At 38.3% G+C, this 14,918-nt stretch overlaps 1 protein-coding gene across 5 annotated transcripts in view; it reads left to right on the top strand.

Moving 5' to 3' along the window:
* The window catches only part of LOC145232283 (uncharacterized), a 48,805-nt gene that overhangs the window by 30,117 nt on the left and 3,770 nt on the right, over positions 1-14,918 (top strand). For all 5 annotated transcript variants that reach the window (XM_080096864.1, XM_080096865.1, XM_080096867.1 and 2 more), the window contains 13 exons: positions 345-457; positions 1,201-1,392; positions 4,602-4,757; positions 6,540-6,581; positions 10,206-10,290; positions 10,685-10,762; positions 10,832-10,898; positions 11,942-12,127; positions 12,270-12,568; positions 13,036-13,141; positions 13,481-13,646; positions 13,829-14,018; positions 14,577-14,706. In XM_080096864.1, the coding sequence (XP_079952990.1) occupies positions 345-457; positions 1,201-1,392; positions 4,602-4,757; positions 6,540-6,581; positions 10,206-10,290; positions 10,685-10,762; positions 10,832-10,898; positions 11,942-12,127; positions 12,270-12,568; positions 13,036-13,141; positions 13,481-13,646; positions 13,829-14,018; positions 14,577-14,706 (1,810 nt within the window). The remainder of the gene's footprint in view (positions 1-344; positions 458-1,200; positions 1,393-4,601; positions 4,758-6,539; positions 6,582-10,205; positions 10,291-10,684; positions 10,763-10,831; positions 10,899-11,941; positions 12,128-12,269; positions 12,569-13,035; positions 13,142-13,480; positions 13,647-13,828; positions 14,019-14,576; positions 14,707-14,918) is intronic.

The raw sequence follows: 14,918 nt of genomic DNA, 5'->3' as shown, positions 1-14,918 counted from the left end.
GTGGAATACTATTTAAACCTTTGCGCAGTATTTTTAGTTCTAATCACAGCTTTACATTTTTCCAGTGTTTGCTTTAGAGTTGAACTTTGCTATGCTTCGTTACGCTTGTCATTTAGGATTTGCCCTAAAAGCGAAGTCATTGCCTAGCGTGGTGGGACTCGCGGTTAATGCATTGTAGGGTGTGGTGGTTATATTGAAGTTGGCCTCTCGACTGTTTTGTTGTCTTTGCAAATCCTAAACCACAACAAAACTCCACAGGCGGGCTTCTTTGTTATATGCAGTGTGATGCCCTTCTAACTGAACCTTAAAGAATACTGCTATCAAGCTTATTGTTTTTACTCTAGAACAAATTTAAGAAGATGGCCCAACGACGGCAATCTGCGCCTTCAGTGGTGATAAGGAGTGTTCTCAATCGGTCGATGCGCTTGACTTCACATTCCCACAACAACGGCAACAGGTAAGCGTGTGGTCATGCTCAAGTGCACATACGTCATCGCCAGAAAACCTTTATTCAAATTTGGATAGGATAGTATATAGCGCGTCTATTTGAAGTTAGCAGAGCGTCTAAACTTTTTTCGTTTTAGCTAAAAATGCAAAAAAACAAAAACAAAAAAATTTGCATTTGACGTCGTTAGATTGAGTAATGACGTCAACGTTTCGAATTCGATGTAATTGCGAAAAGGCGAAAGCGATTCTTCATTATTACTTTTAAAAATATAGTGACCCAGTACAACATCCAATTTGTATGGCAATATATATTTAAAGCTTTTTTCCCTTTAAGCCTTAAAGTTTAAGGAACGCTTAGACACATTTTTAAAAACTCTCTTAATTTTGCTTTAAACAATGCGTTTTACATTATCAGGGTGATAAGTTATAGACAAAAACCAACAAAGAGGATTTTTGAAAATATTTCCAACCATAAATTTGGTTTGCACCGGCTCTTTGTAGAATTCAGTACAGGAAAGAAAATCTTGCTAGTAACATTACCCAAAAAGCTACTCTAGTAACATTACCCAAAAAAGCTACTTTATAAACCTTCAAATCTCCACTTAATACATGTGTAAAAGATGTCAAAGCTATCAATTTGAATCTTGCTGTAAACTATTTTAACCCCTAGCCGTCTTGATTGTGGCGAAATCAATTAGGTTATATCAAGAAAACAGCTTACAAGTTGATCTAATCTTATTTTTGTTGTTGCAGGGAAGACAGTGATGACGGTCAACATGTGGATTGCTTACCTTTTGGATTTAGGCTGAACAGCCACGAACCATCTATAAATTTGGCAGAACGACAATATGTTCGAGAAGGACGAGTCCAACTCTCGTCTGGGATGCAAACGCAAGAGAGATATTTCTTCCTTTTCACAGACATGCTAATCGTATCAAAATCCAAGTAAGTTTTTTTTTTTCAATCTACAAATTTTTGTACTGGTTGCTTTATTGAAATAATTACATATTATTTGTTTGCTCGTAGTGGGTTTTAAACATGATATTTTGTGCCTAAAATATGGCAATGAAAGACCGAAGTCTTAGTGTGTTATCATAGCCTTATGTGTGTACTGTTACAAACACAGTCGCAAAGATTGTTAGTGCTACCGACAGATTGCCATATGCAGGGTTTCAAAATTCTTGCTGTTTTGTCTATAGGCACCCTTTTTTATTGGTTTCAAAACCGCCCAAACTCAAAACATATGTAATGTTTTGCCTGCTTGTGTTATTTAATTGCTTGGATTGTGGTATAACAGGTTTCCAACATCTTGAAACAATGTTTTTAATTAAGTATTTATCAATAAACCAGTTTCTTGCAACCACAGTGATGGTTTCATAAATTGGCATAATGTACTAACATTTCGTACAGCCATTTGCTAATGCAAAGAAATTCTACGAAAATTCTTGCTCGGTGATTACAATATCGCATGCGGTAACCGAATCTCATTGAATGGGCGAGGCACCGTTATTCGAAACACCAGTCGGAAGTCAGAACGTCTCAACGTTGCAAATTACCATAAATCACCACAAACGACCGCGCATTCCATTGAAATCGTACCAGGGTTGGATTGACAGTTGTTTCGTTGTTGACAACCATAAGATTACCTGTTAATACAGGTCCTATGGGGATGATGTTAAAATTTGCTTTACAAAATCATACCTGGGAACTCAGATATAATAAAAATTTGTCGCTAACATTTTAACCATCTTGTGTTAGTGCCCATAAATAAAGAACAAATAAATATATATTTTTTAGAGAAGGCTTTTAGCATGTTTTAACAAAGTTTCCAAGACCGTTTTTTCATTCGGATAACCCATGGCATATTTTGTGCTATTTTGTCTAGACAGTCAGACTCAAATTTAACCCCCTTTTACCCTGTAATCAACCCATGGGGTCCCTAATCCTTAAACAACCGGGTCATTCGAATCTTTTTCGGAATCGGTGTTTTTCGAGCGGAAGAGCTTAAGGTTATAATGAATGCCTTTCAGCCAAGGGCGGTATTTCTGGTAATCGTTCATCGTAACTTCTTCAAATCTTCACAAATACCATGTAGTCAAGCGGGAAAAAAACGCAGTCAATGTGATAAAAAAAACTCGTATGAGTTAAGCTGAGTTGCAGTTACGTACATACCACCCAACCTCAAACGCACACCGCAAAAATCCCTTAATACCCCTATATCCCACCGCACAGGTTACCTAAGTCTTGATAACTTACAACTTAAACCATGCACAAAGGCATCGCAAATCATTAAATAGGACCTATTTTTAACCACGTCGCTTGTTCGCATTCTAAGTGGGGGATTGAATCCTTTGGCAAACTCACAGTCTTTCTTCGGTGGGCCCAGATTTAAGATCAAATGCATGTAAACGGGAAGACCTAATCTAGTAGCAGCCTCATTGCCCTCTGCGTGACCTTGTGTGTGATGTGGCGTTGACAAAAACAAAACTTGTCACCTTTGATCTCGGCTTATCCGGCCATCGATCGTGAGAGCAAAACGTCGGTAAATATGGAGAATAGCGGTTTGTGGAGATTAACATGCCAAAAACCGTGAAGGATTTCAACTTTGAATTACTGATAACCCTTAGTAATATTGGGTACATAATTCGTTCCAGATGTAGTTAGGTCCATTGTGTTACAGAATAAACTACGTTTGTGATAGTTTGGTGTGAATAATGACTAAAAATGTTTTTCAATGCGAGTAGTTTTTTGCATTTTGTTGTAGTTAAACCCAGGTAAATCTGCAAAAAAATTGAAGTCACCGCCTATTGATACTTGTAGAAATGTTATGCGGTACTCAGGAAAATATAAGGCTTAATTTTTGACATTAAAATTTGTTATTTGTCTTAACTGAACACGTGACATATCTTGATTAGTTTAAAAACATAACTTGTTTACGACCAAATTTGGTTGTTATTCACCGTTTTTCCGAGATTTAAGTGACGAGTTGTCGGTAATTGTATTAAATCGAGGTCACAATCATCATTAACGTCTCGTGCAGCAATTGAAGTCTTCATCTATACGTTGACGTATGGTGACTCATCATTTGTAAGCATTAGTAATTGCCTGAGTCATGGTCGTAGCGGCTTGGCCTTGATAGTTACATTCACGTTTATGATGATGAATTCCGGTTGTTATGCACAAATTGCAGCCAAATCTAACGAACGTTTGGGTTCACTGACCTTGAATCTTGTACATTTCGTTTTTCTGTCAGCAATAGGTAAATGCGTCAAGTAACTATGAAATTGTTTTTTTTATGACTTGTTTAATTTACAAAAACAAATAACATGCATGGAGTTTTTCAACGGCATTCTGTGTTTCATCGCATAAAATATACGAAAGCATTGTATGGTGGACATTCGTAACAGAGCCAAGCACATTTAAAGCCCTTTGCTTGTGCGTTTTGTAGGTATTTTAGGAAAATAAGATGTTAGGGCTAGTAAATAGGCCTACAAATCGTTTGAAAATGGCGCTAGTAAACAGGTTTGCAATTATTTTCTATAAGAGACAGCAAAAAAATGATCATTTTTTGGAGATTAGTCAAGACCGCGGACAAAACCAACAATCTCTAAATTTCAAATCTCAGCACTCTAAAATTCAATACTTGACGCTTGTGCTAATAACAACTATCTTCTTCATACTATAGCGAGCCTTAAGTGGCCAAAATGAACATGTTTTGATTGCGAGTTCCGCGCATAACTTAACGATGACCCTTTGGTCACTATAATCCCCTAAGACACGCGGCCCTCGAGGGAAAAAAGTCCAATCACGACTTCATTGTGATCATGGCATTCATTAAAATACAATGCCCTAAATTCCTTACTTTAATCTGATTGTAGAGTTTATGATTTTATGAAATACCTCTTAAGCTTAACAGTTTGATTGTTTTGAAATTGAAGCTTTGTTGAAAAAGATCGTTTAAGAAAGGGATTCTTTCCCTGTTTGAAAACTCGCGCATTGTTTTAAAACGTTTTCTTATGTTGGTTTCTCGATTACAAGTTACGCTAATTTGCTGTTATTTTTTCTTGTATCACCGTTAAATTTGCTGTTGCATTTCAGGTGATCTTAACAACTGTAATTCGTATTTGCTTTAAAATTGGATTTTTTACATTCAGGTCCACATCTAATTACAAGTTAAAAAATCGGGTTCGACTTGACGAGGTGTGGATGAGTGCTGAGCGAATGGATGAGGTGTACGAATCGACAACAGCCGCCACAGATTGCTCGTTTGTGATTGGCTGGCCCACTGTAAACTACGTCGCCACTTTTAGGTAAGAATGTTAATTTTAAACATAGCTGTTACTATTTTAAACAATCTCAGCTGCAAAATACACTGGTTTCGGTTTGATTTTGCAATGGTGAAAATGAACAAAAATATTTGAAATATTTTTGGTATTTTCGGCCCAGTATACTTCTTCGTTGTACCTTCTAATACAAAGCTACCTGAAAGATTGATGATATATATTTTGCCTACCAAAGGTGGTCAGACTCTGTAAAAAGTACCAATACTTTTCTGCCGATAATTGTGTTCAATTCTTTGCCATTTGTCATTGCACAAAGAAAAAACGGGTTTTAGCTGTCGAAACATCAAAATAAATGGCTTTTGCTGTAGGTGTACAGTAATTTACAACAACGTTGATAAATTTATTTGTTTCTAACATACAAAGGCTTTAACACATACCAAATATGGTAAGCCGGTTTGAAATTCTGTGTCATCAAAATGCGACACAAGTGTCAACCACTTCAATGATACTCAAGAAAAATGCGTTTGTTATTGCGAGAAATAGCCGTTATGACGCCTCGTGGAATTTGCTCTGGTATTTGGTTAACAAGCCGTGCTATAAATGCAAACATCCTCCTAAATGCTGCGGTAATTGTCCAACGTCACTTTGCTCTCCAAAACCACGAATGTTAATCTGTTTCTGTACAGTTTTTTTTTCCTCAAAACAAACATCTCGACAGGGCTTGGGCGTAGTTACAACCATTAACGTGCCACTGACACTGTAATTACAATATTCATTCACTCTTCCCTTCGCGTAATTATCGATGCCCCTGGCGGTCGCTCCTCCTCACAAGCACAGTTTCAGAACGAGTGCATTGTGACGTCATCAACCATTGGCCCGCGGCGTGGCAAAGATCAGGCAAACAGACACCGTCGTTTGGCGCGATTATCTCGTGAAATTTTGTTTGGTCAACATTGCCGGTGGTGGCGTGAACTTTTTTGTGTGTTTTCGGCGAAACACTGCGTCGAACAAAAACTTGGTTTGTTCCGTTTTTGATCAACGCCCGATTCTGTCATGCACTGTTTAATGTATTCCGTTTTTAGGTTTAGCTTTTGCCGAAGGGAAATTTAGAATTTGAGACGAAAAAAATGACTAATTTTATGCCAAACAACTATGTGTGTCTTAAATCTCGTAGCCAATAAAATGTACGCTTTTTCGAATGATAAACTGTACTTGTGTACTACAATGACTATATTCTCACACTAAACATCTGTTAGCAGAATTGTAAATTACAGTAAACAGTAAAAAAGTTTTGGAAACACTTAAATTATTTCGGAAACACTGTTACCATTGTGTAGTAAACTGAGCCACAAACTTACTGGGTGTGTTTCAAACACCTGCGGTACCAACCAACGCACACATCATTAACCTCTGTGTTATTTTTGCCAATCCTTACTGGCAACGAAATTCAAGTGAAATAAAGTACTTTGAGATAATGTCTTTTGTGCTCGCGAAATGGCGACCAATCACAACGCCTGAAAGCGTCACGTGGCTATAGGTTATATGCTGTAAAAGGGAAACTACAAATTGGCATTGTTTTGTACAAAAATATCACTTTACTTTTTAATGTGGTTATTTGGGCTCATTTTCAAGGAAATGCTTTTAAAGGGGGCTTCAAAACCGACCAAAGAAAGTTGATTTGGCGTTATTTCTCACTAACGTTGTCTACATTTGTTCAAGCGTTCATAGACACTTTTCAGATTCTAGTAAAAGGCATTTTAAACAACTGATTTACTTCTAAAGCTAACTGTGATTTTGTCTTTTTTGCAGCTCCCCAGAAATAATGGAACTTTGGTGGAGTGATTTGACAAGGTTGGTAGAAACGTTTTGTCCTAAAGTATATGACATAGGTCGTGTTTAAAGAATGCTTTGAACTAGTGTTATTAGTATGACTAAGGTTGTATGGTTAATCCTACAGGTGGTGGTTTTAAGTTGATTAAAATTACATTTGGTGATTTGTTTCAATTTTAAAGCAGCAAATCGTTCATAAACTCGGGTAAATGAAAATATTTGGGTTAAATACACGAGGATAGTTTTTTAACCAAGCTTTTGACCAGACAGCAAACGCCATTGTAAGTTTTTTTAAACTTTGGTTGTTAACAGATCATTTCAAGTTTCTTTTTACTTGTGTATATGTGAGCTTATACTTTGTAAATGTTTTTGAGGCAGTTTCCTTATTTGTATATGACATCACTTTTGCTTCGTTTCAGTTTAGGAGAAAAATTGAACAATTAGTTTAAAGTCCACTTGTAGGTTTCAATTATTCCAGCACTAAGCACTAGTTCCTCTAACAAATTTCACCTTAACCCGAAACACGAGCACTTCCACTTTGGGCTTTGCAAAGCAGCCATGGCTCAGACACATTCAGTGATAATTACCCTTTCCGCCGCTGATTGGTTCACCGCAGGTCACGTGTCGCTTATTTCGGATGGTAATCGCACAGGAATTACATGCTTAAGTTGTAAGCGACATAGGAAGCGGACCATTCTTGCCAGACTGACGTCTAGTGGAGCTTCTAAGTGCCACACTCTCTAGTTTTGAGCAAAATCACCGTGGTTACAGTGTCCAGGCAATCATTTTGTGCCTCTTTGAGCAGACAGCTAGTCATTTGTGAGGTAGCAGGCAGAGACCAAAGACGTGTTTTTTGTTTTGCTGCGAAGTTCGTGTAAAGGTTGGAAGTATCTAGATTTTGCAACACAATGAGGTAAATTTTTTTTATGTACGAGTTTTGTTTTTAGGTTGTATTATTAAAAAACACAGATAAACGCTGGCGTGCGTTTTCCAATTCCTAGTATCCACGTACTGCTATCTGAAGTTTCAGAAAATGTTAGCACGCAATTCGGTTTGGGGTTTAGTTTGTGGTTAAGGGGTGTTTTACATGTTTTATGAAAGTGCGAGTATTATACACATGATAACTCTTCTAAATGTGATTGAATATGAACTACATAGAAAACGTTGGCGTCCTAGTCTAAAGGTTATGCTTAAACAACACGTTGTTTTCACAAATTCACGAGACAGCCGATGATACTTGAAAATAGCTAAGGTGAAATAGTCGTATTTCTAAAAAAACTACATTTTGATATAACCTACAAAACTGCTGCAAAAAAGCTCGGTCGGGTTGCAAGCCAATAATCCCACGCGCGCGGTTTGTTTGTGACGACAACAATGCAAGCGCGGTCACGGTTACTTCGATTACAATGACGGGCGTCTTGCTGCAGCCGATCATTTTACTTGGGGGGTACGCAGGGGAGCTAAGGTCAATTTACTTCCGCTCACAACAAGACAGATAGATGGCGATTCGTACCCTTGCCCGGTTGTCGACACCTGTTCCATGTCGCGGGGTTTGATCGATCGGTTTCGCCGGAAAGAAGCGGATTTAATCCCTTGCTTGCTGTTTGTTTTGATTGCATGTCACTAAACGGAAGTACATGATCGAGCGGTTAAATTGGATTTTTTGTGGATTTTTTTGTGAGCTATCAGCTACGTTTTTAGAATTTATATGAGCTAATATGAGTATGTACAGCACAGCATTAGATTTTGTAAGTTGTTGAAAAAGGCATCTTTGGCTTTCCCACATCCACTCATTTTTCACGAAGAAACAAATTTGTTTTATGTTTTTACGTCTATTAAGTTGTCGTTACTGGTTGGGTTTACTTGCAACGTTTTGGGTACTAAATTTAAAAGTTTTAAGTAGTGTGTTCGTTTACACCCAAACAGTAGAGAAATAATTTAAGTGCACAAAATGTTGAACATTATCTGGAAATGTGAATTTAAAATTATGTTCAGTTTTGCTTTATTTCCCGTAAGCAACGCTCGTTTAAACAGTCACTGGCTTGTAGGAGACAAAAGACGTTTTTATTATAGTTTGCCCTTGGGTATAATATAGACACATATTTTATAAACTAAGATGTACCCATTCTCAGAGCACTAACGGTCTGCTATCATAAACGAGGCTAGGCCTGCACGAACTTAAACTGTCATTTTAAGGCAACCTGGCAATTTAGCGCATGGGAACCACGGAAAATCATTACTGCTGGGGAAAAGTGCTAGCTTATCAGGAAGGCAATTGACCGAAAGTGGCCGCAGAGACCCTTTGCTAATTGCTCATCAGGATGCAGAGGGCTAAATGTCAATTTATGAATGAGAAAATGTCTAACGTGCAAAACAATTCGTAGCTAGCGAAAGCGGTCTTGGTAATGAATGTGGTTTTTGTAGCTAATTGATTTATTTTTCACATCGATGTACATCTGTTTTTGATGTTTTATGTCGTAGGGTTTTGTCACGCTAACAAAATGTTTCACGAAAAGCAACACTATCGACCAACAGATTGGGACTACGCATGTGACCACAAACAAAGCCTATGATTTAAGTTTAAAGCGCTATTTATTATCACTGTAAATAACGGCATGTCTAAAAATATACCAGAAATAAGTGCAAACGTGTACTATAAAAATTCTATCGCCCAAAATACATAAACGCCTCCGATTATTAAAACCCCAAACGAGTCAAAAATTGATTTCTAAGAAAAGTTTTACAGCAATTTAAAGCAGTGATACTTTGCTCTGGACACGATTGTTCGCAAAACTTCTGGCAATTTGTCACATTTTTCTTCAACTCCGAACAAAAACAAACAACGACCGCGATTTGGCGACATTTCGAATTTCCCCGCGACGTGCACATTTACCGAGCCCGTGGCCGATAATTGGCCGCCAAACGGTGCCGTCGAAGTAGTTGGGTGTCATTACGCACCTTCTAGGCAATTCTACAGGAACGATAACAGCTTATTGAAATCTTGTGTAAGGTTTTCGTAGATTTGAGTTGCCAAAAGTCAAACCAGGTTCTGTCTTTATGTGGTTTTATCTCAGATGATCGCACACAAGTCTAAACTTCTGTACTATAGTTGGTGGTCCCATTATTGTGTGACTTCGCGTTTTTCGCAATTTGTATTTTGTAAAGAATTCTCAATCATCATTTTGTGAAAACGTACACAGTTTTGTATTGAATACAATGAGGCTAGAACTGTAACAACAATATTGAACGCTGAAGTGCTATTGTAGGCTTGCTCTGTTTGTGTTCGTTATTTGTTGCTGCTGTCACGCTTGCCAATATAATCGTATTTTAAGTTGGCCACATATAATTACCATCCATTTGCATTCAAATTAAAGTCCTAAAAATTTACGAACTGAACATTTTCTGACCCCGACAATTTTCTCTATCGGTGTCATAATATGCAAATTGGACAAGTTAATTATGCCGTCAGTGCAATATAATTTGACTGCATTAAATCAAATTGAAATCAAGCAGCCTAATCATTAAAAAGTAGGTTTGGAGGCAATAAAATCTATTTGTGTCAACGACCATTGTGCAATGTTTCTTTTGAAACTTTTTACATTTTAAAGTAGAATCAAGTTCACGCTTTAGTTTTGTATTTTACAGACTTGTTGAACAGAGTCAGGATGCAAATGAGAATCAATGTTTAAACATTAACGTCACCTACAGAAATTCCAACAACACAACCTCCGTAAGTCTTTATGTTGTAGTTTTAGTGGATTGGTTAATGTCTGTCCTTGAAATCCAGTTAGCACTTTATTCTTAAAGCTTGCAAGCCTTAAATTATTTTTAGCGGTACAATTGCTTATAACTTGTTTAGCCAACTGTAAATGAGAATAAGTAACCGAGCAATCATTAGATCAGTGGTTTTCAAACTTTTTCTTTCCAAGTTTTGCATTAATAATACGTTTTGCGCTGTTTAAACGCGTTTAACTCGATTTAGCATTGATCAATAGATTTTTGCGAATCTGTAATTGAGAAATTTAACCTCAAAAAGTAGCTTTTAGCTTAAAAACGTAATAAATGTTTTTAGTCGGGGTAACACTCAAATTTTAACCAGTAAATGTTCTTTTTTCGCCCGGCAGTCGAAGGTTTTCAGCGCTCACAGTCGACAAACCACGAAAGACACCGTAGAACAAGCACTACAAGCCTACTCCTGTGAGGTAAAGTTATTTTGTTTACTTCTTTAAACGTTGTGAACATTAAACAACGTTGCCTGTCTGTTTCCATAGGAAAGCGCTGACTGCTATCAAATGTGGGTTACCACGGGAAAGGACACCACTGCATATCCACTGATGGGTAAGTAATGAAAAGTAACGAAATATTGTTGCCTACGAGTTCACTTTAAGTGTTTAGTAGACATTAGTCAAATGTCAGATTAAATACTTCGAATATCTTGTCAGACATCCTGTGGTATATAATCCCTAGTTTCGGTTAGGGATTTTATACCTTGTTTCCGCGTAAAATTCTCCAAGATAACCTTACGGCGGGAATTTTTTTGGAGAAATAATAGAACAAACAATTGTTAACGCCATACAAGGATGTAACCCTTCAAACCACGCCCAACCTTTAACTGTTTGCAAAGATCACCTTATCCCATGAACTTAGTTTTCTGCAGTGGAAACGAATGCTTTCTGCCACACCCACAAATTGCCCCTCACTAAAATGTTGATGTTACGCTCTAGACCTAAACGATTGCTGGCACGCTGTTGAGAGCGCAACACTAGCGCTCAGAAACCCTTGCTAATGGACTTTTCTAGTTGCTTTGTTTCTTGATATCGACTTTAGTCAACTTAGCAGACCCTCTCACGAACTTTTCCAAATGCTATTTAATGAACTCAGGCTTTTACGTGACCTGTGGTGAAACCAACTGTTGCTGTTTTTGCACTCTAAAAAAGATCTGGTCCTATTAGGGTGGTGTCTTAGGACATTCGTGCGTACAAAAGGTGTTGTAGGTTTTAAATGCTAGGTGCACTTTAAAACTATTCCTCAATATGATATACGAAGGGCAGCAAAGTCTTCCACGAACCGCTTTGAAACAATCACTAGTTGGTGGATTTATACAACTTATTAGTCAAAAAGCACCGTAAGCATTTGAAAACTTCAATCCTTTTGCACGCACGAATGTCCTAAGACACCTATCTAAAAGCACTACATCTTTTCAGAGTGGGTGATATCTAGTCAATAGCACCGACTTTAGGTTCCAGTCCACAAAATGTATTGTTTTTGCATCTCCTGTTCACAAATTTGCCGAAAACCAATTGCCAAGGAATCCTATCAACAACCGTATTTGGCCGATGTAAAATCTGATCGAAAATTCTAGAAACAACGATTTTCTGTAGGTCACGAGCGCCCCCACGCGATAAAGATGAGCTGCATCCGGGAGGCTTACTCGATCAAATCTCCCGGTTACGATGACATCAGCAATGACCTCATGTACCTTGCTGTGCCCGGAGAGCAGCTGTCGCCGAAACACGAATGCCAGTTCTACTTACAGAACCGATCACGAAGCCTAAAGCTCAACCACGGTAAATAAAAAGAAGGCGTGGCCGCTAAAAAGGGGGCGTGGCTCGACGTGTACTTTTAAATCGATTTTCCGTCATGATTCGTTTGAATGTAAGCAAATTGATTTCAGGGAAAATGTATCCTAAATCCAAATTCCATTTGTAGACCAAGGTCAGAAGCGTCTTGCTCGGTTAAAATCCAAGACGCCTGGCACGTTTTTCAACTGGGCCCGCAAGCGCAGCCTTTCTCGCAACAGCAGCGGTCGTCGGGGCGAGCGCTCAGCCAATCCGAGGACGTACAGCGACTCCTGGGAGTCATGTGACGAGCAGCTGTCCAATCACAACGCATCGTATCTCATTCCATCGCCTACTCCGTCCGGTGCTTCAGACTGCGGCAGTCCAAAGTTGTTTTCTAGACCTTTAAGTCAGTTATGTGAAGACGGAGCACTTCCTCGACCAGTCATGGTAAAAATTAGTTATAGTTTTTTATTTCAGGATGTGTGCCCTTGTACCAATTTTCAAACGAACTTTAAGGACTCGTGCTTTATTTGAAATTTGTCTTTCAAGATATGCCATTGACTGGACAAAGGCATCTTGTTTGGGACGTCGAAACGTCGATTATTTAAATAGAACTGCCGGAAAGCAATACTCGTTTATACATTATGTCTGGCAGCAACAGCTTATATAAGGAAATGACTTGGCTTTGGCATTGGCATTCAAAAACTATTTGAATCTAATTCTTTCGATTCGTAGTAATTATGAAAATGTCGTCTATTTCTGAAAGTCTCCGTTACTTCTGAAAATGTTTTATTGCAAGTTTGGCTGGATACATATTACATACTCTTAAAAATGCATTTACTTATGTCTTTCGTAAGGTTTGCTTAGTGGATTATATTGAAAGTTTGCCTAAACTCTGTTCTTTTGGCTTTCAGACGCTTCTGGAGATAGTTTACCGTAAAGGACCAAACACAAATGGAGTATTTCGAAAGTCCGCAAATGCTAAGACGATCCGAATGGTGAAACACGCTCTTAACCAAGGTAGTTCTATCTTTAGTGCTTAAACCACTCATAGAAGAACAGCAGTAGGTAATCAATACAGATGAAAGCTTGGTGCTGCTTCGTGATTGAAGGGCTTTGCAAGATGCCATCCACTCATTTTAAGATAATGAAAATGAAATATAAAACGAACATAAAAAAATGCACGTGTCGTTTTCAAAAGCACAGCACCGCGTTTTGATCAGCTTTGCTACAACAAGAAACCTAGTGTTTCTCATTCACTTCAGATAATCTTTATGCCGAGTAAATTTTATGCATAGCTTTCATGGTGCTGTAGCCTTGCTCTTTTAATGCCAGTTTTCTGTATGTGAATATTTGTAGAACTTGAATACGACCTCACCAGCGTCCATGTTCATGTGGTTGCCGCTCTGCTTAAAGACTTCCTCCGAAACATTCCCAACTCCTTGCTCGGATCCGATCATTTCCGAACGTGGGAGGGCGCGCTAGAGCAGCCTTCGGACGAAGAGAAAATTGAATCTATAAGAAGGTGTGTATGTGGGTGTGTTTACTTCGGCTGCTCAAGCTGGCGTGGCAGGGGCGTTGTCTGTCCATTGATTTTTGCAAATTGATTTTTGATCGATCGTCTTCAATCAAACTGGTTTGCGGTGAACTGTGCGCTATTTATGTTGACTTAAGCAATTTATTTGTACAAAGTATTTGTTGGCGCAGGCAAGTCGAGTCCCTTGACGACCTGACACAGACTCTCTTGCGCCACGTCGTGTCCGTACTGCACAGGATCGCTGAGAATTCGGACCAAAACGGGATGACGTCGTTCAACTTGGCCGTTTGCATCGCACCCAGTGTCTTGTGGATGGACCCGGCCACTGATCTCACTTTACAAGCATCGGGATCGAAAATGGTAGGGCCGCGGGGTGTACAGTGACTTTATTAAAACTTCATTAAAACCAGCCTAACTGGTTGATGGGTATTAGTACAGACCACAGGCATATCTAACACGTGGAGCATCTTCTGTTTTTTGTGTTGGCGTTATTGTACGCTTGTGTTGATCACACGTACAACGAATATTTGTTTGGACGCTATGAAATACCAAAATGGGAAAAAAACATACTGTATCAGCCAGAAGATGTGTTTAATTCAAAACTTGGCTCCTTATTCAAACACAAAACACGGGCAATTGAATATGCTCCGCAATTGAAGTATCCATACATGGCCAGAGAAACCTTGCTTTTCGAATAGGTTTGACAAAAATATTTAAATTTAGACACTTTTGCGATGCAAGTTCAAGAAAAACGTTTTCATCGTTCAGCATAAAAGAGATAAATATTTCTCTTTTACAGCATTATCTCGTTCAAATAAAATCAGGACTAGTTTTAAGGTTTTGTACAGTCTGTCTCCGCAAACTTTTGGTCTTCAATTTCGTTCAAAGCCTCCTAATTAAACATTAAACTCGTCGCAGGTCCAGGAACTACTTCGATTTATGATCGATAACTGTCGGTCGATATTCGGTGAAGAAATTCTCAACCTGATTGAGGATGAAGGCGACCAAGAAAATGAAGAAGAAGTTGATAACGTTTCATGTAAACAAGGCAAGGGAATTCAAACTGTACCTTAAATGCACGCGTTATAGGACTTTTGTTTCTATATTTTTTTGTATTTGAGACACCGACGATGCTTTTAATGGTGGTGTATACTGAAAGTATTAAGGTCCAACGATAATATATTTTAAGGTCAAAATCAATAAAATAAACAAAAATGTAGTACACAAATTTATACAAGGTACATGCAGGCATTAAAGTTC

Source organism: Phallusia mammillata, chromosome 6, assembly GCF_965637545.1.
Source record: "Phallusia mammillata chromosome 6, kaPhaMamm4.hap1.1, whole genome shotgun sequence".
Taxonomy (NCBI): Eukaryota; Metazoa; Chordata; class Ascidiacea; order Phlebobranchia; family Ascidiidae; genus Phallusia; species Phallusia mammillata.
Note: the sequence above shows the minus strand (reverse complement) of the source record. Positions and strands in the feature narration are given on the sequence as shown.